The 27,985-nt window shown below is 59.7% G+C and overlaps 2 protein-coding genes across 4 annotated transcripts; one reads left to right on the top strand and one right to left on the bottom strand.

Annotated features, from left to right (window-relative positions):
* The first annotated feature begins 29 nt into the window (after nucleotides 1-29).
* On the top strand, nucleotides 30-18,020 carry NOS3 (nitric oxide synthase 3). Of its 3 annotated transcripts, none has more exons than XM_059933039.1 (26): nucleotides 30-221; nucleotides 1,500-1,602; nucleotides 1,921-2,069; nucleotides 2,283-2,445; nucleotides 3,810-3,901; nucleotides 4,001-4,142; nucleotides 4,345-4,484; nucleotides 4,588-4,762; nucleotides 5,254-5,355; nucleotides 5,879-6,073; nucleotides 6,201-6,274; nucleotides 6,450-6,594; nucleotides 6,841-6,945; nucleotides 9,788-9,855; nucleotides 10,254-10,370; nucleotides 10,474-10,648; nucleotides 12,443-12,575; nucleotides 12,704-12,782; nucleotides 12,899-13,086; nucleotides 13,642-13,814; nucleotides 14,245-14,455; nucleotides 14,549-14,636; nucleotides 15,650-15,771; nucleotides 16,590-16,738; nucleotides 17,149-17,343; nucleotides 17,432-18,020. In XM_059933039.1, the coding sequence occupies exons 1-26, from the start codon at nucleotides 64-66 to the stop codon at nucleotides 17,591-17,593; spliced, it is 3,603 nt and encodes a 1,200-aa protein (XP_059789022.1). In that variant the 5' UTR covers nucleotides 30-63; the 3' UTR covers nucleotides 17,594-18,020. The 3 variants fall into 3 exon arrangements, with proteins under 3 accessions (XP_059789022.1, XP_059789021.1, XP_059789023.1); XM_059933038.1 differs by having other exon boundaries at nucleotides 1,485-1,602; XM_059933040.1 differs by lacking the exons at nucleotides 30-221; nucleotides 1,500-1,602; nucleotides 1,921-2,069; nucleotides 2,283-2,445 and adding an exon at nucleotides 2,470-2,701.
* Nucleotides 17,941-26,449, bottom strand: ATG9B (autophagy related 9B). The gene is made up of 14 exons (XM_059934377.1): nucleotides 26,444-26,449; nucleotides 25,681-26,269; nucleotides 25,511-25,554; nucleotides 25,309-25,373; nucleotides 24,961-25,122; nucleotides 24,296-24,437; nucleotides 22,014-22,768; nucleotides 21,693-21,846; nucleotides 21,334-21,513; nucleotides 20,382-20,618; nucleotides 20,083-20,216; nucleotides 19,806-19,902; nucleotides 19,112-19,232; nucleotides 17,941-19,025 (listed from the first exon to the last, which is right to left on the bottom strand). The coding sequence occupies exons 1-14, from the start codon at nucleotides 26,447-26,449 to the stop codon at nucleotides 18,898-18,900; spliced, it is 2,814 nt and encodes a 937-aa protein (XP_059790360.1). The 3' UTR covers nucleotides 17,941-18,897.
* Nucleotides 26,450-27,985: the final 1,536 nt, after the last annotated feature.

Genomic DNA, 27,985 nt, shown 5'->3' with positions numbered 1-27,985 from the left:
CCTTCCTAAGGAAAAGGCTGAGGCTCTGCCGGGAGCCACAGAGCAGACGCGGCCGAAGCCGACATGGGCAACTTGAAGAGCGTGGGCCAGGAGCCCGGGCCACCCTGCGGCCTGGGGCTAGGGCTGGGCCTCGGGCTGTGCAGCAAGCAGGGCCCGGCCTCCCCAGCACCCGAGCCCAGCCGGGCACCGGCACCCGCACCCCCGCCCGCGCCAGACCACAGGTGAGGGCTGCGGAGGCTAGGAACAGGTGGCAGGGGGGCAGATGTCAAGGCCTAAAGACCCAGCTTGGAAGGGCTGGAGCCTGCAGCCCAGTCAGGAGGGCCAGGTCGCCAACCCAAATGGCTGTCAGCATGGACAGAACAAGATGGTCAGGGAGGCTCAGACAGGAGACCGGCCGGCAGGCAACAGGTGAAGGTTGGGGGTAAGGGTTCCAGCTTACCAGGTGCGAATGGCCAGGGTTTGAACGCTGCTCTGCTGCCAAGAGCTGTTTGACTTTGAGCAAGTTACTTAACCTCTCTGAACCTCCGTTTATACAAAATATGGATATAGCAGTACTTGACCCCACGGAGTTGTTGTAAGTTTCTAGCTCACGGCAAGACCGACAAATAGCCATGATTATTCAACAGGAGTGGAAGGGAGCTGGGGAGAGGTAGGTACAAGGGAGTGAGAGGATGGGGGAGAGACTGAGGCCCTCGGGAGGAACTGAGAAGACAGAGCAGCTAGGCCCTTTTCCCCTGCTCCAGGCCCCTCCTCCCACTGGCCATCAGCCCCAAAACTGACCCTGCAGCCCCAGACCCCAGCAGGGGCCCCCCTGGGGCAGAGGTCCCTGGAGAGAGTAAGGACGCAGCCCGAGGCCAGGTGGGGTGACCGGCCAGCCGGGGTGGCCGGGCTGCAGGCATCTCTGCACGGAAGGGCGAAGGGGCCGGGGGCCTGGCCGCACAGGCGCACGGAGGCCTGCGTCCCTCCCTTCCTCCCCGAGGCTGGGCTGGCAGCCCTGGGAGGAAGTGATAAGGCCTCTGAGGCCGGAGGGAAATCTGGACTGAGGAATCCCTGCCGGGGCTTCCTGGGGCTCCGTCCCCTCCAGGCCGGGCTCATCTCAACCTCAGGGGGCTGGACACCCCATGTCCAGAGGAGGCAGTGGGGATGAGGACCCAGGCTTGGGCCAGGGTCTCAGGATCCCAGCGCCGCAGCCCCGGGAGCCCAGGGTCTGGCTGAGCAACCAGAGGAGTGAAGCGGGCCTGGGTGGAGAAGGGGCAGCTCTGCCCGTGCGGCCCTTGGCAAGATCCTTAACTTCTCTGAGCCTCAGATCTCCCATCTGTAAACGGGGTGCAATACTGCTTGCCTTCCAAGGCTGTTGCGAGGGCTGGGAGGAAGGGTGAGAAAGCACATGGCAAGCAAGCAAGCAATCATTGGATGCTTAATGCTGTCGGAGAGGTCTCTGGGACACGTCCAAAGGGTCACACACTTCTCGCCCATGACCCCAGCCCGGCTCCCCACAGCCCCCAGCTAACCCGGCCTCCAGAGGGGCCCAAGTTCCCCCGTGTGAAGAACTGGGAGGTGGGGAGCATCACGTACGACACCCTGTGTGCGCAGTCACAGCAGGTAAGGCCTGGAGCCCCCGTATCCCAAGTCAAGGTCAAGATGGCCGAGGCCCGTCCCCTCCAAGGGAGAGGAGACCGGGAAGAACCTGAGGAGCCAAGGAACGTGCAAGGGACTTGATCACTCTCAGCCTCCCTGACCCAGCCCAACCTCCCGGCTATTTCCAGTCTTAGCGGGGGCGCGGGGGGCCCAACCCACACCTCCCGGGACCCTCCCTCCCTCTGCCCCAGACTCTGCCTCCAGGCCCTGCCCCCCAGCCCCGATCTGGTCCTGACCTGATGCTCCCTGCTCTCTCGGCCACCGCCCCCCACCCCGACCCAGGACGGGCCCTGCACCCCCAGACGCTGCCTGGGCTCCCTGGTGTTTCCACGGAAACTGCAGAGCCGACCCTCCCAGGGCCCTCCACCCCCTGAGCAGCTGCTGAGCCAGGCCAGGGACTTCATCAACCAGTACTACAGCTCCATCAAGAGGTGAGCCCCCCACCCCGAGACCCGCAGCCCACCCTTGTCCTCGGTCCTGCTGAGACCTAGAGACGGTGACACTTCCCCCGGGGCCCCTCGCATTCCCCCCATCCCGGTACCACGTGGGGCCGGAGCTCAACACCGCCACACTCGCCAAACCCTCACCAAGCCTGGGGGCCCTCCCCGGCCCACGACTTCCTCTTGCTCCCCTCTCCTCCCCAGGAGCGGCTCCCAGGCTCACAAGGAGCGGCTTCAGGAAGTGGAAGCCGAGGTGGGGGCCACGGGCACCTACCAGCTTCGTGAGAGCGAGCTGGTGTTCGGGGCCAAGCAGGCCTGGCGCAACGCCCCCCGCTGCGTGGGCCGGATCCAGTGGGGGAAGCTGCAGGTGTGGCTGGCTCGCCAGCACCCAGCGTGGGGACGGGGGACACAGGAGAGGAAAAGATGGGGTGCGACGTCTCCTGAGGCCTCCCGGCGGGGTTCCCGAGCAGTGGGGAGACCCCGCCCATTCCCTTAGAGACTGGTACCCCAGGGGAGCCCGCAGCCCAGCAGCTAACACCTGGTCGTTCAGCCCCATAGCAGCGCCTTGGCTGTCTGGGGTGGGGGGAGAATCACCCAGATGGACAGACGGACGCACTGAGTAGGTGAGGACAGCTGAGCGGTGATCCCTGAGGGGTATGGTCAGAGCAACAGGAGCAGTCTTCCCAAAAAGGCCCCCGCTTGCCCAGCCCAGCGTCCTCACCCCGAACACACTGCCCCCTCCCGGTCCCCCAGAGCCTCGGCCTCACACCCTCCTTCACACGCCCCGCCGTATGACTCACAGCTCCCGTGGGTTACTGGAACAGCCTGTGTCCCGGCACTACGAGAAGCAATCTGACCCACAGGGGAGCTGGATCCATGACCTTGGCCTCCTTAGTTGTAACTGGACACCAGAGAATTTGGAAGAAAGCCATGTGCTGAGTAAATCCCAAAGGAGGCTCAAATAAAATCAGAACAATCCTGTCTGACACTTAACAAAATGCTTTAAGTTGTTCAAAGCTCTAGCTCAACTCTGAACCCAACAGAGATTCCGTATTTGACCCCGCTCTTGGCCCCAGGCCAGCCACTGTCACCGCTGCCCCTATCACCAACGCAAGTCCCCTCCTCCCTGAAGCAGGAAAGGGACCTCCCAGTCTCTTGCTGGGGCCTCCACCCCACCAGTCAGGATGGCTCCTCCTTGCTTCGGAATGTCAGGATGGGCAGCGTCCCCGTAGGCCACCTGCTGCAGCCACCCCCCTTCCCGTCATCAGTGTGCTCAAGGAGAGTCAGAAGACTGGCTGGGGTCACCTGCTTTTGCTCGAGCACCATGAGAAATGGGGAACCCACCACCCACACCCCCAGGCGGCATCCCCATCAGTTGGTGCCCTTCCCCGATCATCAGTTTGGCAGTGACTGGGTCCTTCCTCTGTACCAGGTGCCAAGTCAGCTTCTGTGGGGGATGGGGAGACACTCGCCCCAGCAAGCAGATAAGAAACAGGCCAGACTACGCCGGGCGTGTGGGGTGCAGGGCAGGAAGGGTCAGTGTGGGTGCAAACGGTCAGGGAGGCTCCCGAGAGGAGAAGGTACCATGGTCACAGCTTGTGACACCCGCTCCCCCAGCCTTTGAAGGCTGCAGACAAGGTCACTAGTCCCTGCCCTGCGTCCTTGCCTTCTCCTGGGGCTGAGACTCAAGACCCCCACCTCCCTCCTGTCTCCCTGCCTCGGATGGCTCAGGTGTTCGATGCGCGGGATTGCAGCTCTGCGCAGGAGATGTTCACCTGCATCTGCAACCATATCAAGTACGCCACCAACCGGGGCAACCTCCGGTGAGTGCCCCCCACCCTGCTCGAGACCCCACCCCCACCCCCCCCCCCCAGGCACAGGCAGTGAACTTGGGCTCTGACCCGCTCTCGTCCCCACGTCAGTTCGGCCATCACAGTGTTCCCCCAGCGCACTCCGGGCCGCGGAGACTTCCGAATCTGGAACAGCCAACTGGTGCGCTACGCGGGCTACAGGCAGCAGGACGGCTCCGTGAGGGGGGACCCAGCCAACGTGGAGATCACCGAGGTGGGCGTGGGCAGGTGGAAATGGGGCGGCCAGCCCGAGGGCTCTGGGAGGAGGCAAAAGGGTCCAGTCAAAGAGCGGTCAGCGCAGCAGGGAGAGAGGGGACCTCACTGAGATGAAGGATGGGAGATGCCAAAGAAGGGGGTCCCTGAGGAGGGCACAAGGTTGGGCCCCTCGCTCCCACCTCCGGCCCCTCTCCCCGCAGCTCTGCATCCAGCACGGCTGGACCCCAGGAAACGGCCGCTTTGATGTGCTGCCCCTGCTGCTGCAGGCCCCAGATGAGGCTCCAGAACTCTTTGTTCTGCCCCCCGAACTGGTCCTCGAGGTGCCCCTGGAGCACCCCACGTGAGCACGAGAGGGGCCGGGACGGGTGGAGGCGGGGGCTGCCCAGGGGGTGGCCAGGTAGGCAAGGGTCCACGGGGCTGATCCCACGGCCTCACGCCCCCAGGCTGGAGTGGTTCTCGGCCCTGGGCCTGCGCTGGTACGCCCTCCCAGCAGTGTCCAATATGCTGCTGGAAATTGGGGGCCTGGAGTTCCCTGCAGCCCCCTTCAGCGGCTGGTACATGAGCACGGAGATTGGCACGCGGGACCTGTGTGATCCTCACCGCTACAACATCCTGGAGGTGAGGACCAGTGGGGCGGGGCGGTTGGGGGCACGTATAGGATGTCGGCAACATGGAGAATCTGAACAAGGTCAGGTCCGCTCTGCCTCCTGACCTAGAACTGCAGAGGAGGGTTCTGGAACCACCAAGGTCAGGGCAAAGGGGTGTGTGTGCCTGCGTGCGAAGATGCAGTTATTTTTCTGGGGATAGGAGCTGTAGCTATAGCTTTCATCAGTTTCTCAAAGCATATTTTGACTCAAAACATGTTAAAACCCATTTTAGAGATGAGAAATTAAGGCCCGGGGCTGAGAAGTGGCCGGCCCCAGGGTCCCTCTCTGCCCTGTGGTGCCTTTGCAGGCAGGAACCTGAATCAGCCCCAAATGAAGCAGTCAGGCCTCCTGCTGGCCACCCACCCACCCTCACCCCTTCCACTCACGAGCTGGAGACAAAGATGTTCTCCACCCACCCTCCCCCGCCCCCTGCCAACCATTGCCGTGCACCTCTGCTCCCAGGATGTGGCCGTGTGCATGGACCTGGATACCCGGACCACCTCATCCCTGTGGAAAGACAAGGCAGCCGTGGAAATCAACTTGGCTGTGCTGCACAGTTACCAGGTACACAGGCCCCGACTGGCCAGGAGCGCAAGGGATTGGGGCTGGAAGAGAGGAAGGCACTTAGAAACTGGGCCGGGGGTCGGAGAAAGCTGGAAAGAGTTCCACGGGGCACGCCGGGCCTGTAGTCCCAGGCGCTGCAATTATGGGAACCTAGCCGATTAGTGCATGCTCAGCAATTCTGGTCCCCAGGGCATAGTGGGTATTGCAGTTTGTGGGGCCCACTGGATTCTGGAAACTCTAATTCCAGGACGAGGGCACGCTGAGCATTGGAATTTGAGGAAGCTAGTGCCTGCTGAGTACCTCTATGTGGTCTCGAGAGTTTCGGCTCTTTTGGTGTGGGAGGCATACAGAGGGCACAGACTGGAGCTCCTTTTGCCTGCTGGATTTGGAGCCTGACCACGCGTGCCGCACTTAGGCGCGACACTGGTTCAGGGAAGACGGTAGATGTTAGGTTTGGGGTGACGGAAGTGCAGGGTCTGTGGGCTGAGTCTAAGCCCGTCCCTCCTTCCCTCCCTCACCCCAGCTCGCCAAAGTGACCATCGTGGACCACCACGCTGCCACAGCCTCCTTCATGAAGCACCTGGAGAACGAGCAAAAGGCCAGGGGGGGCTGCCCTGCCGACTGGGCCTGGATCGTGCCCCCCATCTCGGGCAGCCTCACCCCAGTCTTCCATCAGGAGATGGTCAACTATGTCCTGTCCCCTGCTTTCCGCTACCAGGTGCCCACCCCACTGGCTCTTGCCCACCATGCCAGCTCTAACTGAGCAGCCCCAGGGGCCTCCAACCTTCTGTTCTCTCTCCTTACCTCTCCCTCCACTCCCACCCCCCCCCCTCGCTTCCCTGTAGCCAGACCCCTGGAAGGGGAGCACAGCCAAGGGCACCGGCATCACCAGGAAGAAGACCTTTAAGGAAGTGGCCAAGTAGGTGCCCTGGGAGTGCTGCCCTCCCCCCCACCACCCAGACCCTCCCCCCGTCGCCAGCAGTGGTCTGGGCACTCCACCCCTCCACACCCACCAAGACCTTGCTTGGGTCACACGCCTGGGGAGGCCCTGTCTCCATGCGCCTGGGACCACTTCACCCCACCCTTGCCCACAGTGCGGTGAAGATCTCTGCCTCACTCATGGGCACCGTGATGGCGAAGCGAGTGAAGGCGACCATTCTGTACGCCTCCGAGACCGGCCGGGCCCAGAGCTACGCACAGCAGCTGGGGAGGCTCTTCCGGAAGGCCTTCGACCCTCGGGTAGGACTGAGCCCAGAGGGCAGGGATCTGAAAAGAAGCTGGGGGGGGGGGTCTGCCCCCCCCTTCAGACACACCCTGGAGAACAGGAGAGGGTCACAAGGCAGGGCCCACGAGGAACCCCGGGATCCTCAGGGATTCAGGGATCGAGTCGGGGCCTGAATCTTGCCCTGCCGGGAGGGCTAGAATAAAAAGAACCAGGGCAGTGCAGCACAAGTCCCCAGGACATGGTCTTCTCCTTGCCCACAGGTCCTGTGCATGGATGAGTATGACGTGGTGTCCCTGGAGCACGAGACGCTGGTGTTGGTGGTGACCAGCACCTTTGGGAATGGCGATCCCCCAGAGAATGGAGAGGTGAGGCCTGCCAGGAAAGGGGCCGCTGGGAATGAGGGGAGACTCAAAATTGGAATGGCAGGGCAGGACCCCCAACCCCATGATGGAAAGCGGAGATGCCGTGACAGTAGGAACGTGGACAGTCCACTGGGACCCAAGGGCCTGCACAAGCCACACTCCAGGCCCACCCTTGCGGCTGCCCCCCCCCCCTCACACACACACACACACAGGCAGATACACCTGCTTAGCCGGGTCCCCAGGTCATTTCCATTATCAGAGCAAGTGTTTAATACACGGAAGGCACTTCCTGGCTGGCCAGGCATTGACAAATGGGAAAGATGACACTTAAAGCGAGATCTCAGCTTTGTCATTTCTTCTTTTCTTAACAAAAGAAAAGAGCACTGCTCAGATGCCAACAGAGATTAGGAAACTTCACTTTCTGAACAAATCTTGAAAGAAATAAACTAGAGTCCCACCACTGAACACTTTATTGTTAATCACTGTCTTTCCTGCTTCTCTGTCTCTGGCCGCCCCCAGGAACATTCATTTCTGGAGCCCTTATCTGCTTCTCTTTCTAAATGCCTTCTTAGCACTAAGTACCTCCTGAAGTCCCCTAGAGCAGAATGCCCATGGAAGCCTTCTCCCCTGCCTTGCTGCCCATTCAGTCCTGCTTCTGATCTGCCTTTTAAAGAAACTAGACTCACTAACTTTTTTTAGTATAAAAGTAATAGTTACATCCATGTGACCCACGACCCTATCAAGACAGAGAACATTTCCATCACTCAGAAAGTCCCCTTGTCAACTCCCCAGGTCAATCCACCTCCCAATCTCCCCACCAAAGGCGACCACCGTCCTGATTCCTGTCGCCTGGTCTAGAACATCATAGATAGGGGAGCACGGTATTCTGGCTTCTTTCACTCACCCTGCTTTGGAGGTTCATCTCACTGTTGAGTGATTCAGTGGTTCATTCCTCTCCATGGCTGAGCCACGCCCATGGCATGAGCAGTTTATTTCTCTCCTTCACTGCTGACGGACACCTGGGCCGTTTCCAGCGCTCGGCTATTGTGAATAAAGCTGTTATGAACATTTCTGTACAAGGCTTTTGTGGCCTTATGTTTTCATTTCTCTTGGATAAATACCTAGGAGTGGGATTGCTAGGTCAGTGGGTAGATGTTATGTTTAACTTTTTTTTTTTTTAATGAAACTGCCGTACAGCCAAACTGATTGAACTGCACCCTTAAGTTCCGTGCATTTCAATGTATGTACATTTTACCTCAAATTTTTCTAAATGGAGCAAACCTAGGAATTTGCCCTACAGAAAATGGCATATATTTACTAACAACACAAACAAGAATATTTATAGTAGCACTGTTCATGATATCCCCACACTGGAAACAGTTCAAATGACTCTCAGCCGTAGAATGGATAAATACATCGTGGTCTATTCAAATGCAATGCAGCAATGAGGGTGAACAAATTACAACCACACACAATGAAACAGATGAATCTCAAACATCACGCAGAGGGAAAGAAGCCAGACATGAAAGAATCAGACCATGGGACTCACTTTGTATCAGCTTCAGAAAGAGGCAAAACAATTCCGTGGGGTTTTAATCAGGAGACCGGGTGGTTACCCCAGAGAGGGGGTGGGGAGTAACTGGGGTGGGGTGACACCAAGGTGACTTCTAGGATGCTGGTGATGTTTCTTGATGGGATGCTGATTACACAGGTAGGTTCAGTGTACGAAAATCTGTAAAACTGTGCATTTATAACGTGGGTGCTTTTCTGTATGTACATTACACTTCAAGAAAATGTTCAAAAATAAAATTAAGGTAGTACGTGCTCATTATGGTGAACCTGTAGACTCACCATCTAAATGCATCTACAGTTAACCCTAGGATATTATGGCCTTGCCGCGTTTTGTTTTTTCCTGTGTAAAGATTGTCGCATGTAGTTCTAAGCTATTTCCGTGGCAGCATATGATACGGCTCAGCTTCCTAGAAGATATCAGTGCCACTAGTGATCAGGGCAATGCAGGGAGACTGAGAGCCTTTTTCCACCTATCAGATTGGACTGGTCACATCCAGTGTGGACGGGAGTGAGGAAAGAGCACTCCTCTAGCGTCAAGACGCTAGAGGACCATTTGACCACGCCACCAAGCTTTTAAATCCTCTGACTCAGCAGTCCCACTTCTAAGGACTACCCTACTGAAATATGCAAAGGAGGAAACAGGCGTATATGAGTGTTGGAGCATTGTGCATAGACCACCCAGATGTCCCCAGGCAGGGGGAAGTCTCATACATGATGGTACCTACAAATGATGGGGTGCTATGGAGTCATTCGAAAGAATGAGGTCCGGGACTTCCCTGGCGGTCCAGTGGTTAGGGCTCTGTGCTTCCACTGCAGGGGGCCCGGGTTTGATCCCTGGCCAGGAAACTAAGATCCCACAAGCCGCATGGTGCGGCCAAAAAAAAAAAAAAAAAGAATGAGGTCAGTCTTGGTGTGTTGACCTGGAAAGATATCCATGACAGGTTATTGACAAAAAGCAGGTAAACATAATATGGTCCCATTTTTACTTTAAAAAATAAACTGTAGAAAGTTTAACATCTGTCCATGGTACACATGCCTTGGGGGGTGAGACTGGAGGGAAGGGAAGGGAAGAGTTTCTCTTTTATTACTTTACACCCTTCTGTAATGTTTTCAAAAAGCCAATACCTCTTTTTTTGAAATGATCAAAACAAATTAAAATTTAAGGTCATAAATAATAATAATAATAACAAGGGCCAGTCCAGTGTAGTATGAACTTCTGTATAGTTTGAAATAAAACAAAACTAATCGTGATGCCAACGTTTGCCCTCGCCAGAGTTTTGCAGCGGCCCTGATGGAGATGTCGGGCCCCTACAACAGCTCCCCTCGGCCAGAACAACACAAGTGAGTAGGGATGGGAGTTTTGGGGGCGGGGGGACAGTGAGGCATCTGGAGACACAAAGGGAAAGGAGGTCTAAAGAATTCTCCCGCTGCTCCGCACGTCATTTTCCCAACAAGCTGGAGGACAGCTGAGCGGAGGCCTCAGCCCTCACGCAGCCTCCGGACACCCTCTATCCTTGTGATCCCCCCACTCCAGGCCCCGGGGCTCTAAGGGGCCGTCAGTCCTGAGGTCTCCTTCAGAGACAGGAGGGGAGGCAGGGCCTGGAGGCTCAGAGACCCCCTGGGGCCGCAGCCCCAATCCCATGCCTGCTCCGGAGACCCTGAGGCTGTCCCCTGACCGCGTCCGGGCCCCGCCTGGCCTCCAGTCCCCTGTGACACCCCGTCTCCCTCCTCTCTTGCAGGAGCTACAAAATCCGCTTCAACAGCATCTCCTGCTCAGACCCGCTGGTGTCCTCCTGGCGGCGGAAGAGGAAGGAGTCCAGTAATACCGACAGCGCAGGGGCGCTGGGGACCCTCAGGTCCGGGGAGGCTCGGCGAGGGGAGCAACGGGGGAGGCAAGCTGCCTGGGCCCCGGGGAGCGGGCGACGAGGTGGCCTCCGCTGACGGCTCCCTGCACCCCAGGTTCTGTGTGTTTGGGCTGGGCTCCCGGGCGTACCCCCATTTCTGCGCCTTTGCTCGTGCGGTGGACACGCGGCTGGAAGAGCTGGGAGGGGAGCGGCTGCTTCAGCTGGGCCAGGGCGATGAGCTATGCGGCCAGGAGGAGGCCTTCCGCGGCTGGGCCCAGGCTGCCTTCCAGGTGAGCCCCCGGGGCCCGTCCCGACGGCTCGCTCCCGCCACCCTCCCCCCCCAATTCCGAGTCACTCCAGCCTGGACATCTGCTCCCGAGACCTGCCGTACCTACGGAGGCGGGGCCCTCACTGATGCCCGGACTCGTTGTGTTCTCTGGCCCCTTCCTCTTCCTCCAAAATCCACCCTCGTTGTGCCACTGCACAGCCAGCCCTTCTGGCTGAGTCCTGAGTGGTGAGGGACGACATGGCCCTGACAGCACGGGTGGAGCAGCTAGGGCCCCTGCAGGCGCAGGCGGGAGCCTCAGGCAGGCACGGGCTGCCCGCACCCTCCCCCGTGGGTACAGAGGGAGGGCTGCAGGGCAGGATGGAGGGAGAAGGGAAGGATCAAGAGAGCGTTAGTCAGAGGCAAGGGCTGAAGCTGAGCAACTACAGGAAGCCAGAGGCTAGGCAGGTTTGCGGCGGTGCCTGGACTGCAAGGGGTCCTAGGCTAGGGGAGTACAGGAGGGGCCAGCCCAGGGCTATGACTTGCTAAGCCTGGGCTTCCTCCAGAGCAGCTCTGCCTGGTCTGGGGATTACGCCTGGAGCTGAACGGGGCTCCTTCTGCCAGTCCTAACACTGCCCCAGGGCAGCGCTGGCCCCGCCAAGGTCCCCAGGCTTGAGCTCAGCGGGTCTGGACTGATGGCGAGGAGGAGGGCATCCCAGCAGGAGGGCATCCCAGGAGGAGGGCCGGCCAGCACAGGTGGAGCATTTGCTGGGGAGAAGAAGAGGGAATGGGAAACAAGACTAAAGAATCCAGACAGAGGGAATCGGCAGGAAGCTGGGAGTGGGCCGAGAAGGGAGGAGCGGGCATGAGGCTTGGGGACACCACTTTAGAGACCCAGGGCCAACGGGAGGAGCAAGCATCCAGCCAGAAGCAGGAAGGCTCTGAGCTAACCAGGGTGGGAGCAGTGGGGGTAGGAAGGAAGGGAGGGGGCCAAGGAAGGAAGGAAGAGATACAAGACTTTACACACACAAAAGAAAGATTAACAGGACTGGTGATACGGATGGGAGGAGAGCGAGCAACCAATCATGGGTGAGCCCTAGATTTCAAGCTGATGGCCGGCCAAGCGCTTTGCCAGGCTTGCACCTGAGCAGAAGCAAATAGGATACACACCCTCCCAGGGGTCCTGCCCCAGGGGCCCCCTCTAGCCCCTGGTGTGCAGTGCAGGGGAAGACAGGACAGCCGGAGACCCCTCCCAAGGCCCCCGGAATTCTGTGCCCACTCCAGGAGCACTTAAGGGCTTTATATAAGCATGTCAGCAGACCCTAAGGAGGTGTAAAGACGGGGACACGGAGGCTTGCAAGCTGTTAAGTCTAGGAGTGAGAATGTGAACACAGGTCTGAACGCATAGATGCGTTCGCTGAAGCTTCCGTGTGCCAAGCTCTGTGCTCCTTGGGACACGAGATTGACACTCACCAGATTAACTGAGATTAACACTCACCAGATTAACTAACGAGTGGACGTGACAAAAATACATGCAAAGGAATAGCTAACACAGCGGCCAAGACACGAAATGGGCTGAAGGACACGATGCCATCAGCCTCAGCCTCCGTTTCGGTTCCACTCTCCCTCCTGCCCCCAGGGGCTGCCTGTCCCACAGGTGCAAGCCTGAGACGGGCGCCTCTGCTCCGGCAGCCCCAGGGGTGGAAGGTGGCGACTGGGGCCCCAGCTCCATCTCCCGCATCAGCGCCGCTGAGCTCCTCGCCGCCCAGGCCCTCCCTGGTGGCTGGAGGGCCTCAGCCCTCACCTCCTCACCCCCCAGGCCTCCTGTGAGACGTTCTGCGTGCGGGAGGATGCCAAGGCCGCGGCCCAGGACATCTTCAGCCCCAAACGGAGCTGGAAACGCCAGAGGTACCGGCTGAGCGCCCAGGCCGAGGGCCTCCAGCTGCTGCCAGGTGCGGCCCTGATTTCACTCTGACTCTGCTGGACCCCCAGCTCCCCCGGGGCCCCGGGACCGACTCACTCAGGGGCCAGGCCCGGGTCCCCGGCTCCGGCTCTGTCTCATCTGCCCCCCGCCCCTCAGGCCTGATCCACGTGCACAGGCGGAAGATGTTCCAGGCCACAGTCCTCTTGGTGGAAAACCTGCAAAGCAGCAAGTCCACGTGAGGAGGACCAATCGGCCCCACCACGCCGGCCCCTGCCCCTCCCCCCCCCAGACCCTGGCTCTGCCCCCCTCCTGCCCAGCCCTCCTATAACTGCCCCCTCTCCCCACCCCCAGCCGGGCCACGATCCTGGTGCGCCTGGACACTGGAGGCCAGGAGGGGCTCCAGTACCAGCCGGGGGACCACATAGGCATCTGCCCGCCCAACCGGCCGGGGCTCGTGGAGGCGCTGATGAGCCGCGTGGAGGACCCGCCGCCACCCACCGAGTCTGTGGCAGTGGAGCAGCTGGAGAAGGGCAGCCCAGGTCAGGGGGCTCCATCCCTCTGGTCCCCAGGGTCCCCTCAGGTTCAGGATCTGGTGGAAAGTGGCCACCTCCACTCGCAGGCGCTGTGCCGCCTCCTGACGGGCTGGCCTTGTTGCTGGACGGTCCACTGAGGGCGGCTCCCTTCTCAGAACTCCCCAACACCCCCCCGCAGAAGGCCGCCCCTCCCTCTGGGCTCCTTCCAAAGGCTTCCCCATTCCACCCACCCCCGGCAGCCTCGCCCGCTCTGTAGCTGGCATCTGGTCTACCTTCTGCTGCACCAGTGCCTGGAGTTCAAACAAGCTGGGTGGGGAAAGGCAGGAGCCCAGACCACAGCAGTCCAGCAGGGGCCCTCAAACACACACACACACACACACACACACACACACACACACACGCACGCACGGGGGCTGCCCATACAGGCCCACCACCACTGTTCGAGGGCCAAGCCTCTGATAAGACACCGTGAGGTGGTTAGTCCCCCTGTACTCCCCAGACAATGCAATTCCGGCTCGGCCCCGTCCTCAGAGCTCCCGTGTCTCCCCCCCCCCCGCCCAGGTGGCCCTCCTCCCGGCTGGGTGCGGGACCCCCGGCTGCCCCCGTGTACACTGCGCCAGGCTCTCACCTTCTTCCTGGACATCACCTCCCCGCCCAGCCCTCAACTTCTTCGGCTGCTCAGCACCCTGGCGGAAGAGCCCAGCGAGCAGCAGCAACTCGAGACCCTCAGCCAGGTGGGGGCACCCCAGTGGGGCGCAGGGGCCAGTGAGGCAGGACGAGCCAGCAGGGGAGCCCACCTGGCTATCGCGCTGGGGCTCTAAGACCCAGCTCCGGAGTTGCTACTCATCTCTGAATCCTCTCGCCTTAAAGAAGCACGGAGGGGGCTTCCCCGGCGGTCCAGTGGTTAGGACTCCGCGCTTCCACTGCAGGGGTCGCGGGTTCAGTCCCTGGTTGGGGAACTAAGATCCCACGTGCCACACAGCACAGCCAAAAGGATTAAAAAAAAAAAAAAAAAATCACGGAGAAGGTGCTCAAGAAATGTTTGTTGGCCTGAACTACTGAGGAGGGAGAAACCCCAGGAGGCTCAGCTCCGGAGGGGTCAAGAAGGGAGGTCATCAGGCAGGGCTAGAAGGTTCCAAGCTCACCGCCCCCTGCCCCCGCCAGGACCCCCGGCGCTACGAGGAGTGGAAGTGGTTCCGCTGCCCCACCCTGCTGGAGGTGCTCGAGCAGTTCCCATCCGTGGCACTGCCTGCCCCGCTACTCCTCACCCAGCTGCCCCTGCTCCAGCCCCGGTACTACTCGGTCAGCTCAGCACCCAGCGCCCATCCAGGAGAGATCCACCTCACAGTAGCTGTGCTGGCATACAGGACCCAAGGTGAGTTTGGGGAGCAGGGGCAGGGCCAGGACCACACAGTGACCCCGGCCGGGATGGACCCCTCACTGGCCCCCTCCCTCCCCACCCCCCTAGATGGGCTGGGTCCCCTGCACTACGGAGTCTGCTCCACATGGCTGAGCCAACTCAAGACTGGAGACCCCGTACCCTGCTTCATCAGGGGGTAAGTGGGCACTGCGGGGGATGGGGGCAGGAAGGGCACCAAGAAGAGAGTGTCCCAGCAGGGGTGGCAGAGTGCGTCATGGATGGCCGAGGACAGGTGGAGGGATCTGCCGGCAGTTGCACAGGGTGAGGGCAGAAGCTTTGGTGAAGGGTGTGATTGGGAGCAGGGACGCCCCACTTAACATATCCAGGACGGGGCACCCACTTCACAACTCTGGCTAAGTTTGGGGCCTTTCACTAATTTGGACTTAGGGTCCTATCTTGAAACTGCAGTTCCCAGAGATGGGGCTGGGATTCGATCCAGCAGGCCCTGTTGCTTTTAGACGGTGTACTGTGTGCCTCCCTACATCTCTGGGGTCAGTCTGATGTTGGCAGGCAGGGTACCTGGGAACTGTGCCCCATCCGCATTTAGTCCGGGCAGAACTGGTTAGGTTACCATAGTAACACTGAGCACCCAAGGAAAGTGAAGGATCTCAGGATACCCTTCCCTCCTGCTGTGTTCAGAAGTCTTGCCCCATCCGGCACCCAGGAGCTGGAAGTCTCAGGTGGGACAAAGAGTTGCCAGGATGGCACCAGCTAGGCCTAGTGACCCAAACCCATCCAGCAGGCTAAATTACAGATAAACTGCCGATCTAGTGAACACAAACCAAATGCCAATGTCGAGGCTATGGTTTAAAATAAAGACACTCAGTGAACCCATTATGAACGAAAAGGCTGTCTGTCCTTCCCTTCCCCATACTTTCTATATCTCCTGAACTGACACATCAAAACGTTCTTCAATTCAAATTTAAGCTTTATTTCCTTTGACCCAACCTCCAGAAACCACGGGTCCAAGAAGTTTCTGCCAATCAGCAAAGTTCTTTTATTAAACACTTTGCGCTTACTATGAGCCAGACACATGCATTAACCCATTTTCAGTGGAAGCTGAGTTCTCCTCTCTCAACCCTGCTGAGCTTGATCAGAACGGGGCATGTGGGGAAACAAAGTGGGCCTGATGGCGGGTCCCTTGGCTAGGGCTCCCTCCTTCCGGCTGCCGCCTGATCCCAGCCTCCCCTGCATCCTCGTGGGCCCGGGCACTGGCATCGCCCCCTTCCGGGGATTTTGGCAGGAGCGGCTACACGACATCGAGAGCAAAGGTGAGGCCGGGGCCCAAGGGAATGACTGGAAAGCAGGAGGGAGTCACACGACTTAGGGGCACAGAAGAGCAGGGGGGCTAGACGGCAGGAACCGGGTCGGAAAGAGGGCAAGGAACAGGGCCACAAAGGTGAAAAGAAGTTTATTAGACCAGGGGGTCGGGGGCCTAGAGGCAAGGGCAGTGCCCTGTTGGTCTGGCTTCCTGGTGCCCAGCACAAAGTAGTGTTGGATTGGATTAATAACAAAGGGAACCCGGATGTCTGGAGAAGATGGGGCTGGGACTCAGAAGACAGATATGCCCCAGGTGGACTCTGGACTGTGTCAGAGGTCACCTAGGTGTGTCTGAGACCCAAGGAAGCTACAGGGTGTTCAGGTTGGGCATGGGGTGCCCAGGGGAGCTGGTAAATCAAAAGAAGGGAGCTTGTGACTAAGAGGAAGGTGTAGAGTGCAGGAACTGAAGGTGTGGGAGAATATGGGCTTAGAGCAGGGAAGGGGCCAGACAGTCTCAGACTGCAGCGTTGGACGGTGCAAAGGGCATGGAGTCAGAAGCCCCAGGCGTAGCACAGCGTCACTACTGGCCATGCCACCAGAGGGAAGTCACCACCTCCTGTGACCTTCGGCTTCTCTGTAAATCAGCGTCAGGCAGGATCTCTGTGACAGCATCCCGACCCTCCTGGAGGCCGAAGAGCTGAGTGGTTGTTTCTGCCGGAAAGGGTGGGCCCCTCAGCCTGGGTGAGGGTAGCCAGTGGGAGGTGTCACTAGGGCTGTGTCCCCGGGAGGGGGTTGGGGGGGCTCTCCCAAGCCGCAGTGATGCTTGCAGGGCTGCAGCCTGCCCCCATGACCTTGGTGTTCGGCTGCCGGTGCTCCCAGCTCGACCATCTCTACCGCGAGGAGGTGCAGGACGCCGAGCAGCGCGGGGTGTTTGGCCGCGTCCTCACCGCCTTCTCCCGGGAACCCGACAGCCCTAAGGTGCGGGACCCTGAGGGGGCAGCGGCAACCCGAAGCGAGGGACAGGGGAAGAACCGACGTGCGCTCCAGCGGCGCGCCTAGGCCCAGGCCCAGGCCCAGGCCGGCCGCGCCCCCTGCAGTGCGCGCCCTCCGCCCGACCCCTCAGCTCCCACCCAGTGGCGCTCAGACGCCCGCCCCCCCTCGGCCCCACCCTCACGCCAAGGCCCCTTTGGGTCTCACCCACCCTCACCCATGCCCCGCCCCTTACTTGGCTCCGTCCCTTGAGACCCCACCCCAGCGCACCAAGGCCCCACCAGGTGCGCTGGGTATCTTTCCCGCACCCAGGACCCATCCTACCCGCTACCCCCGGGGCCTGCCCTTCCCTGCCTGGTGCCCCGCCAGGGTCTGCCCCTGACCCCGCCTCCCCTCAGACCTACGTGCAGGACATCCTGCGGACGGAGCTGGCTGCTGAGGTGCACCGCGTGCTGTGCCTCGAGCGGGGCCACATGTTTGTCTGCGGCGATGTCACCATGGCAACCAGCGTCCTGCAGACGGTGCAGCGCATCTTGGCGACAGAGGGCGACATGGAGCTGGATGAGGCCGGCGACGTCATCGGCGTGCTGCGGGTGCGGAGGGGCGGGGCCGGGGGCCGCACCCACTCCCGCCGGCAACTCCGACTTGGGTTTTGATCTCCCGCCCTCTTTCCCCCGCCAGGATCAGCAACGCTATCACGAGGACATTTTCGGGCTCACGCTGCGCACCCAGGAGGTGACAAGCCGCATACGCACCCAGAGCTTTTCCTTGCAGGAGCGGCATATGCGGGGCGCGGTGCCCTGGGCGTTCGACCCGCCCGGCCCAGACACCCCTGGCCCCTGAGAGCCCTCTTGCTTTCCGCTTCAGTTCGCGGAGAGAGGGGCCGTCAGACCGGAACCGGCCACCTCTCCCTGCCCTCCCGAGGTGCCGTCCCACCTCTGTCCAGAGTCTGCGGAGACTGGCCTGATTCCCGGAAATATCTCTTTCTCTGTCTAGGTCTGTTTCCCTACCCTAGGTCTGAGTAAATCTGGAAGGCCGTCTCCCAGCAGTGGTATTCCAGAGCCCTTTTGTGTTATTTAGGTGAATTTTAGATTCCCCTCACCTCTGTCGGAAGTATCTTACCTTGAAGCCTGATCTCTAAATCATTCAAATATTTATTACTGAAGATTCACCATAAGAGACCAGATCAGAAATTATGAGAGCTACTAAGATGCCTAACCCAGCGCTGTCAATTACAGTTACAGAATGAATGACAAGCTTTGTCTTTGAACTTGTGCAGTGTGGAGGTGGTAATTCTTTGGCAGGGAGTCCTGGAGAACAGTGGTGGTTTCCAGCCAATCACGGGCAGTTCTGTGTTGCTCCCCTGATGTGGACTGAGAAGCAGGTGCAGTCGTCAGCTGACAGGAGTGGGGATTCCAGGACTAAGGTCACAAAGGTGTGCAGCACAGCCGTGAGCAAACTTTACTGCTTGTTTCAGACAGGATGAGGGGCCAGACCCACTTCCTCAGAGGTCACACCATCGTGAACCCCAAAAACGTCAGGCCTCTCTAGTCTTTCCACTCACAGTCCCCATGCCCTTCCACAAGTCCCACGGGAACCTAAAGTCCAGATGTGTCTAAAGAACCTACTGCCTTTCAGGTCCAGTCCCTCATGGCTCCCTTAGGTGTAGCTTGGCCTCCATCTTGGCTCTGCCCTCCAACTTGAGGTCCCTCGGGCACTTCTTCCCAGACGACCACTCCAGGACAGATAGTTGTCTCTTAGCCTCTCCATGTGAGGACTGTCTCTAAGACATGTTTCCCGATGCCTTGGGCATCTCCTCTCCTACCCTTTCTCTCTTCTCCGGGGCAAGTTCGTCATTGACTCCCAAGTTCTGCCCAGCTAAAGCATCCATGGGGGTCTTTAAAGAGGGCTCGGCGTGCCCTTCCACTCTACCTCGTCCGATCTCCTGTGGTTGGAGAAGAAGCCAGGGAACCTGGGGGAGGCAAAACTCTTGACAAGCAGTCCAGGGGTTTAGGTTCCAGAGATGACCATCCCCATCACCCCAAATTCCCACCATTGTTCCCATCACTCCGAGTCTGACTCCACCCAGTGTCCTACTCATTGCCCCGCCTCCACCCGTTAGACAATACTGAGCGTCAGCAGCCCTCTCAGTCGGTGCTAGTGGCCTGGCCAGGCTCCTTCTGGGTGTCTGTGGGCTCCTGAAACCCTCCAGGGAACAGATTCCGGGTCCTCTGGGTTCTCCACTGCTGTCTGGGGCTGGAAGCAGGACTGGAGCCTGGTGAGAAAAGCCATCAGCTGGGCAGTGCCATGATACCTGCGGTTCACCCGGGGTCTGTCCCCCGCACACCCTGAGCGCCTCACCACTGGACCAGGATGGCTTCTCCTCCTCCGGCGAGAGTGTCTGCAGCGGGCTGGACCAGGGCCTGGACAGGGAGGAGGCTGAAGCCTCGCCCCACAGTTCCTGCTGCTGCTGCCGATGGAGCTAAACGGAAAGGAGGAGAATGAGGGGCTCCCTCCGGCCCTGCAGCCTGAGGCCCAGCCCCCAGGCTCGGTGCAGAGGGTGCTGAAATCTCCTCCCCCACCCTCAGCTTAGAGCCTGTCCCTGGCTGTGCGGGGCTGTGGTTTGGTAGGAGTTTGCTTGCCTCACTCAAAGCAGAGCTGCGTTCCACCCCCAGCTCCACTGCTTGCCACCTGTGACCTCGAGCTGGTCGCTTCACTTCCCCTTAGTGCCCTCATCTGTCAAATGAGGACAAAGACTAGCCAGTGGGTGGGGCTGTTAAGAGGATTACAGGAGAGGAGTGCGAACAGCCACGTGTCCTCGCGTCCTCGCCCAGTGTCCCTCGGGCACAAAACCTGCCACCTTTCTTTCCCTTTCTGCCCCCACGCCCTCCCTTCGCCTTGTCACCAACAAGGGGCACCTCTTAGTTCCCCTCACCCTCTTCTGAACTGTGTTCTTTCCTGTTGGGTAATTCCTTACACTCCAGCCCCTCCACACGCTCCATTTTGTTCAGCTGCTTTCTCCCCGCATTTCTCTTTCTGGCACCCCTCTACTCACCTGGTGCAAGTAAATGGCGTGGAGACTCATGTCAGCAGACGCAAGCTCTGGGAGCTGGGCCAGCTTCTGGCCCCCAGTGCCTCCTGGGGACACACAGCTAGAACAGAGGGCACAGTGGATGAAAAAAAAGACATGTCCCCCGGTCCCCACATGCCCCAGGGAGGGCCAGGCTTCACCTCCCCTTCCTGATCACCACCCCCCCATGCCCCTGCACCCTTCTCCTGGAGGATCAGCCCCATCAGCCCTGCTCCCTGCGTCTCAGGCCCCCACCCCTCACCTTGAGTCCTGGGTCATTAGGGAAATGGAGGCCAGGAGGCTGGCCGTGGCTGCAGCTGGGCAGGGGACTATGGGGCTCAGGTCTTGGGGGGGCCCGAGGGGCTGCATCGAGAGGTTGGCCGGGAAGGCCTCCTGCTGCGCGCAAGCGAAGAGAGGGTCAGAAGAGAGGGCAGGAGGGGAGGCGGAGGTCTAAGGAAGGCAGGAGAGCAGGCTGTCAAGCCTCTTAATACAAGAGGTGAGGCAGAGGGAGGGGAGGGGCCGGGGGGTGAGGGCAGCAGGGCAGGCCAGGCTTCGACTCACCAGAGGGGAGGCAGAGTTGCTGAGGATCCCGGGGCTGGGGGGGCTGCGAACCGAGCTGGCGCCCCAGGCGGCCGCGTCTTGTTGCACCCGGCCTCGAAGGTGCCCCAGGAACTTGGAGCTGTGGCCTGGGGGGCACCATTGTGGATGAAGCAGGGAGAACCTCATCAGTGAGAGCTCAGTCTTCCCGTCCTCGGCACGCTCTGACAGTGAAGCCTCCGTCTGTCCCTCCAAGAGCCACTGAAAGCAACCACAGTCCTTCAGGTGCCGCCAACAGCACTTTTTTTTTTTTTTTTTTTGGCCGTGCCACGTGGCTTGTGGGATCTCAGTTCCCCTACCAGGGATGGAACCCGGGCCCTGGCAGTGAAAGCGCCAAATCCTAACCACTAGGCCACCGGGGAACTCCCATGAACACCACTTTTATAGCTGCAGTGGGTGCCCCCTGGGGTAGGCAGGACGGGAGACACTAGCCCCCCATTCCTTCTTTCCAGGTGAACTGGAAAGAATGGGGACTAGCTCAAGACCACCCAAAAACACAGCCGCAGAACTGCACCTGGGTCCAGACTCAGCACTAGGATGGGGCGTGACCTCAGTGTTTTGCCAAACCTGTGCGCACTGGATACCACGGCTGGCCTGACTGCAGCCCCGTCCACTGACCGAGACGTTTCTCGGCCTCTCTGATGGTCTTCGTTCCCGTTTACAGGTGTTACGACATGCTGGGACCTCTGGCAGGGCTCTACACACGTCACCTCACGTAATCGTCCTAACAGTCCCACGCACTGGCTAGTCATTGTCTGCATTTGACAAATGAGGGCCCTAAGGGGAAGTGAAGTGACTAACTCGAGGTCACAGGTGGCAGGCAGTGGAGCTGCGGGTGGAACCCAGCTCTGCTCTGAGTGAGGCAAGCAAACTCCTACCAAACCACAGCCCCGCCCAGCCAGGGTCAGGCTCTCACCTGAGGGTGGCCGTGGCGCTTCACATCCATAAGGGCAAAGGAACAGATGTCCCCAACCCCGGCCACATCTACAGTGAACTGACGAAAAAAGTCAATAATCTCCAAGGCGCGAGGGCGAAACCAGAAGAGCAGAAACAGTGGGGTGAGGAGAGGCGACAGGAGCTCCTCCGCGAGGGAGACCTGGGGAAGCAGGGGTGAGGCTGGGAAGGGATGCTGAGTGCAACCAAACTCGCCAAGCAGGAAACCTCCAACCCACTCATTCCCCGACGCCCGGGAGGGCCAGCCCTGAGCCCGTTTGTCCCCAGACGCCGCGGGCAGCCAAGCCTCCTCCGCAGCCCCGCTACGGGCGTGACCCTCACCGCTCGGTATTGCAACAGCCGCGCCATCTGCCGGTAAGCGCTGGTCCTGCCGGCAGGGCCGGTCTCCTCCGGGAGGTAGTGCATGTGCGCCAAGGCCGCCGGCAGCAGGATTTGCGGCGGACGCCCTTGGCCCTGCTCACCCGGAATGAAAGACCTAGAGGGCGGGATCGGGGTGGAGAAGGGGCCTGCCGTTCAGAGGATGCGCGGCTGGGATGCAGGGCTGGGGGGCCACTAGCGGTGGGAGGGGTAGGGGATGCGCGGGAGGCTCAGCCCCAGGACAGAGGAATGCCCCCTCCCCGGACATCTCCCCCCCCATCGCACCTGGCCACGGTGGCCACGATCCCGAGCGCGGTCATGGCGGTGAGCACGTGCTCCACGGAGAGCACGTCCTCGTCATAGACGGTGAGCACGAGCAGCGCGGCGAAGAGCGCGCCGGCGAAGAAGAGGAGCTGGCGGGCGAGCAGCGCGAGCAGGGGCGCGGGGGGCGCGGCGGCGCGCAGGAAGGCGGCGGCGGGGCAGTAGGCGCGGGCCAGGCGCGCGCGCAGCTCGTGCGGCAGCTCGTTGAAGTGGCGCAGCTGCAGGCGGGCCAGGCGGGACCAGCGGCGCGTCCCCAGCGCGCCGGACTCGCGCCGCAGCACCTCCGCGCGGCTGTAAAACGCGTGCAGCAGCTGCCAGGCCAGCACCAGCGGGCTCAGCGCCAGGTTCACGGCCGCCAGCAGCAGCACCGTGCGCCGCCAGCGCGCGGCCAGGGCGGCCCGCCGGTCGCTGCGCTTGTAGGCGTCGGGCAGCTCCCAGCCGCCGCGGAAGAAGGAGAAGGGCCCGCGGAAGAGGAGCAGATCGACGTTGAGCGCCAGGCCGCGGCTGAGGAAGGCCGCGCTGCCTCCCCAGGGCACGGCGCAGCGGGCCGGCAGCAGGCCCTTGTTGGCCAGCGCCACCTGGTAGTTGGTGTAGCGCAGGATGCGGTGGTGGACGTCCAGCTCCGTCAGCGGCCTCGGCTGCACGCACAGCCCCCCGCTCCTCTGCAGCGCCAGGAGGCGGGACTGCACCTCTGCCCAGGGCACCGAGCTGAGCTCCTCCTGCGGAGAGGGGACGCCTGAGCGCCAGCCACCTGGATTCCTCTCCACGGCGATGCCCAAACTCCCCGTGACCAGAGATGCATCCCCGCCGTCCTCACCCAGTGTCTCTCGGGCACGAAAGCTGCCACCTTTTGCTTTCTGCCCCCTCGCCCTCCCTTCGCCTTGCCACCAACAAGGGGCACCTCTTAGTTCCCCACATCCCCTTCTGAACTGTGTTCCTCAGGGCCCTGCCCCTCCTGAGGCCGTGAGTCATGTGCTTCCCAGGAACAGCTCATAAACCAAACTCTACAGGTATCTGAGCTCAGCTCCTTAAGAGCAGGTTTTCCTGGCCACCGCTCGCCCTCCCATGCCCACAGCCCTACACATAAAAGGTACATCACAGCTGCAGGCAACAAGGCAGTCTCTTGCCTGTTCCTAGGGTACCAGCCCGCTGGGCCCAGAAGCCCCCAAACTTTTACCTCAGCATGCTTTGAGACACACACACACACACCCCGCCCCATCCCACTCCATCGGATTAACCTTCCCAAAACAATGGCCGTGTCCCCATCTGGGGTGGAGGCTGTCAGATCTCACTTGGAGCTCATCTGCAAACCTCATTTTCGCCCAGTTTCACCCAGCCTCCCCAGTCCAGCTTAGTCAAGTCCCTCCAGGCCAGCCTCTCCAGTCCATCCCAGGGTCTCCCTTTCCCCTGGAAGGGAGCGGGGAAAGAAGGAAGGAGAAAGAGAAGGGTCAGGCACCTCCTGGAGGAGCAGTGGTCCAGCTCCTGATCTTCCCTGCCTCCATCCCCAGCCCTCGCGGCTCTTCCCTGTGCTATGGCTTGTGCTTCCGTACTCAGGTGGGCTTTCGAGAACCTCTCCCCTTTGCTGCACAGGAGGGCTGTGTAAAAGGCTCTGCACTGCTGAGAGGAGCAAGGAGAGCCGGCTGCTGAAGGTAGCCTTTGCGCTGTGCCTTAAAGAAAGAACTTGGGTGCAGAGCCAGAAGGAGCAGGAGCAAGACGGAGAGGAAAGAGCGAAGCGTGACCAGGGACAGTGAAGGGGCCGACGAAGTAGTTTCCTGCAAACAGGGGCCAGAAAGCGGGGTGGGCTCACCGACGGGGGCCTGAACACTCAGTTGCAGGCTGGTGGGTCAGTCTCCTTACTGCTGCCCAAAGATGCTCATTGCTTCCCCTGCCTGGGGTTTGGAATGCCTCCCCACCTCCTAACCTTCCCAGCCCAACCCCAGTTCCTCCTGCTCTGTAAAGTCAGGTGACTGCCCTCCCTCTAAAGACCCATTGTTTGGACCACGAGCACGTGACTGTACCTCATCTTCCATAACCATCTACATCAACTACGCTCCACAACAGTAAGGACCTTGTGTTCTAAGGGGAGGTACTCCACTTCCTAATATTATTCGGGGCCAAGGGTAGGTGTCACTCAGGCCTTCTGCCCTCTTCCCAGTGGATCCTTCTGTCCGTACAGCCCCCTTACTCCTTCCCATCCTCTGCCCCCTGACATGGCACCCCTCCACAGACACGCTCACCCAACTCACTGAGGGCATGCACAGGGCCTCCCTGTAAAACACCCGGATGTCCCAGTAGCTGAAGAGTTTGCAGACCGAGCGAAGCAGCTGGAAGAGCCAGAAGGCAGCAGCCAGGATGAGCAGGAAGACCAGCAGGGGGCTGGAGCGGATCCTGTGCCGGGTGGGGCAGACAGAAGAGAGAAAGTAGGGGCCCGATGGCAAGGGAGACCAGGCTTGGGGAGCGATGGCGGTCCTGGAGAGGGGACCCAGCCAGGCCAGTGGTTCTCAAAGTGTGGGCCCTAGGGGGTCCCCAGACGCTTGTGAGTGTCTGCAAAGTCAAAACTTTTCGTATAATGTTAAGGTTTTCTGCCATTTTCATTCGCATTCTCCCAAGAGTATACAGTGGCCTTTTCCAGAGGCTACGTGACATCACGGTCACAGTCGATGGAATGTGTGTTTGTACGTTCTTAGGTTTTAAAGCTGTTCTCAGCTTTAATCTCTAACAAGGTAAATATAGATAGGATTCTCATAAACAAAAGCTCTTGGGAGTTGGGTTCTCAATCAATTTTAAGTGTATTAAAGGTGGCCTGAGACTAAAAACTTGGAGAATGGCTGATCTAGACCAAGGAACAAAAGGAGGGGAGGCTTTTGTCGGTTGCTCTCCCCCGTCACCTCCCCCACCAGCTGTCACTCACCGCTGGGCACACCGGGATGAGGGTAGGATAGCATCTGACAAGGTCACTTTGCTGTGGAGCGACCCAGGTCTTGTTCGGTTTTTTGGTTGGCTGGCAAAGAGAACGCTGTAATCCACACAGCGAAGAAGGAAGGTTGTGAAGGTGACAATGAAAATGAATTGCCTGGGACAGGAGGGAGTGCAGTGGTCAGGCCTGAGGGCTGGGAGGGCTCCTGCCCCAGCCTCCAGGCCCGCCCGGATTAACCCATCCTGCTGAGCCCCTGGGTTGCCTGGGAAGGCGCTGGCGGACTCAGCAGGCACTGCTGAGGAAGCAAGGGGAAGACCTTGGGGTCTGGGACAAGCATCTCACCCCAGCTGGAAGACATCCTCCAGCAGGATACAGGCAAAGCCACTCCTCTGGTGGTAGCTGTAGATGTGGCAGGGCGTCAAGAATTAAGCCTACGGCATGATGGGCCTTTCCTGAGGACGCCGACTCCTCAGCCCCCAAGTCCCCAACCCACTACACCCCTGTCTCCCGTGCCCCTTCTGCCAGGCAGAGCACAAAAGGATATCTTGGTGAAGAAGCTGTCCAGGTTCTGGACGTGGTGCCAGGAGCCTGGGCACAGAGGGGAGAGCGTTGGGACTCCCCTGACTCCGTGCCCTCAAGCCTCTGCCAGAGGCCCAGCCCGGGGGACACTCTGGAGCCCTGAGGCCCTCCCCAGCCCCACACCCGCCCGCTCACCTCGGAGCCCTTCAGGCACATGAAGCAGGGGCTGCTGTTCCTCCCCATGGAGGGCTGAATCTTGGGACCCCTCAGGATCACAGTCATCCAGCCGCTCATAAACCTGCTCAGGGACCAGAGGGCCTATCCGCAGCCCAGGAGGGTCCTGGGGGCATCGGCGTGGGGGAGGGGCAGAGTGGGACCCCCAGGAAGGGGGAGCAGAGATGGGCGTCATTGCGGGCCGGGGCTGCGTGGCGGGGGTAGCGGGAGTGGGGAGGGTACTAGAGCGAGGCTGAGAAGCCCCTGGGGCCTGCACCGCTGGGAAGGGGGGCCCCGGGGCTGAAGAAGGAGCTGAGGAAGGGGTGCTTTTTGTGTGAGGGGCAGGGGCCAGAGAGAAGATGGAGACCCTCCCTCCCCCAGGTCCCCGACCCGGAGGAGGAGGAGGAAGAGGAGGCAGTGGCACGGGGAGGAGGGGCAAGGAGCCACGCCCCAGGTCTCCCCACCGCCCCAGCTGCCCCCTGGTCCGCACCCCACCCCCCCACCCCCACCCATTTGCCTCACCATCAGGCCAGCGGCATCTCCTGAAAGCTTGGAAGGATGGGAGCTGCTGCTATTTCCGAAGAGGTCTGCGTTGCTGAGCGGGGATTTCAACAACCAGCACGGTGACAACAACAGCCCGGTGACTCAGTTGGGGGAGGCCTCAGGCGTCCCAACTCGCAGTCACCAGTCCGACCACTCACACCCCTTCCAGGGCAACCTGCTGCCAAACCTCTTAGGGCCCCACCTCCATGCCTGGCAGGGCAGTACCTTGAGAGACAGGAGCAGACAAGCAGCAGATGGAAGGAGATCCCCACCGGTCCCACCTTCAGACCCCCCACGGACTTAAAGCGGGGAGGCCAGAGAGCAGCAGCCAAGAACAAAGACAGAAAGAATCCTAGTGAGGACTATAGGGCTACGGGGCCAAGATACACAGCTTTAGTTTCTTAAAACCTTATCTCAGAAAAAAACAAAACAACTTATCTCCCCTCCCTATATACACACACACAGAGTGATCAACAGAGAAACACTTTAAGACCAAAAACAAAAAGAAAAAAAGAAAATGAAAAAGGCTACACGTTTTGCTTGTACGACAGTGCTAAGGAATGGAAAAGGGGAGACTGTCTGACTTTGCAGCCAGGGTGGGGGAAACTGAGGAGAAGGAGCAAGTGAAGAGAGGAGAGGCAATTATTTTGGATGTGAGGTGGTTCTTGGAGCTTTCACAGTAGGAAAGTGGGGTTCCTCAGAAGCTCTATTATGTTTACTTATTTATCCTCTTGAAACCCTCTCTACCAAGTTCTGATCCAGTTTTGGGGGCCCCCTGAGAAGCATCAGGGCTGACCCAGCAGAGGGCAGCTGAAGGTCTGGAATTTGGAAGGGCAGGTAATTTGGATGCCCCAGGGATGAGCTGAGTTGAGTTCCTTGTTGCCACCTCAAGGAGGAGGCGGAGGCCCAGGCATCTGGTATGGTGGCTTGTCCAATGCCATTCCTGAGGCCCTGAATCATCAGGTTTCCTACTGAAGTCCATTCCTGAGGTGCTGACTCAGCCACCCAGGTGTCAGGGCCTCCAGGGCTTAAGCCCAAGTGCTGATGTAGGGACCAGTGTCCAAGACATGGAGACAGAGGAACAGGGTACATCCCAGATTGCCCACTGGAGGAACTTAGAGGAGGAACCTGTGCTTCCTTCCTGGGAGGGGAATTGTCATAGTAGCTCAGGACTTGCATAGCTTTATTCCCGAGCAGGAGGCAGAGCTATGAAAACAAGACTCCTGGTGCCCAAAATGGAATCCCACACTGCAGAGGGGCTAGGAAATTCCCATGATCTCTCTGAGACATCTGTCAAAATCAGATATGTGGGGTTTCCTCTGGTCTCTCCCCAACCTCACTCACCCTGATATTCCACCATACTCACTTTAGGACCCTCCCATACAGCCTCCTCACCCAGCCCAACCTCAGACTAATCCTGACACGTTTTCCTACCCAGTTTCACTCCAGATTCATCGATGAACAGCCTCCCTACCACCGGCCCCAATTCACGTCAATTTATTATTAAGGACACTTCTCCCTGCCAGGCATTTGGAGGGGAAGGAGGGGACGGATAAATGAGACAGAGCCACTACCCAAAAGGAAGTCACAGCCCAGTGGGGAGGCAGCTATGCAAACAAGTAATTACACAGAAGAAATAACTAAGAGCGAAACAGAGGTGTAAGAGCTGTGCGGTGGCAGCTTCAGGCACAGTCAGCCTAACTGCGGTAGGAAGGCATCTGTGGGAGAGATGGATCTAGGGTCG

The sequence above is a fragment of the Balaenoptera ricei genome, chromosome 9, assembly GCF_028023285.1.
Source record: "Balaenoptera ricei isolate mBalRic1 chromosome 9, mBalRic1.hap2, whole genome shotgun sequence".
NCBI classification, from domain to species: Eukaryota; Metazoa; Chordata; class Mammalia; order Artiodactyla; family Balaenopteridae; genus Balaenoptera; species Balaenoptera ricei.
The sequence above is the reverse complement of the archived record's forward strand: the minus strand, read 5'-3'. Positions and strand labels throughout refer to the sequence as shown.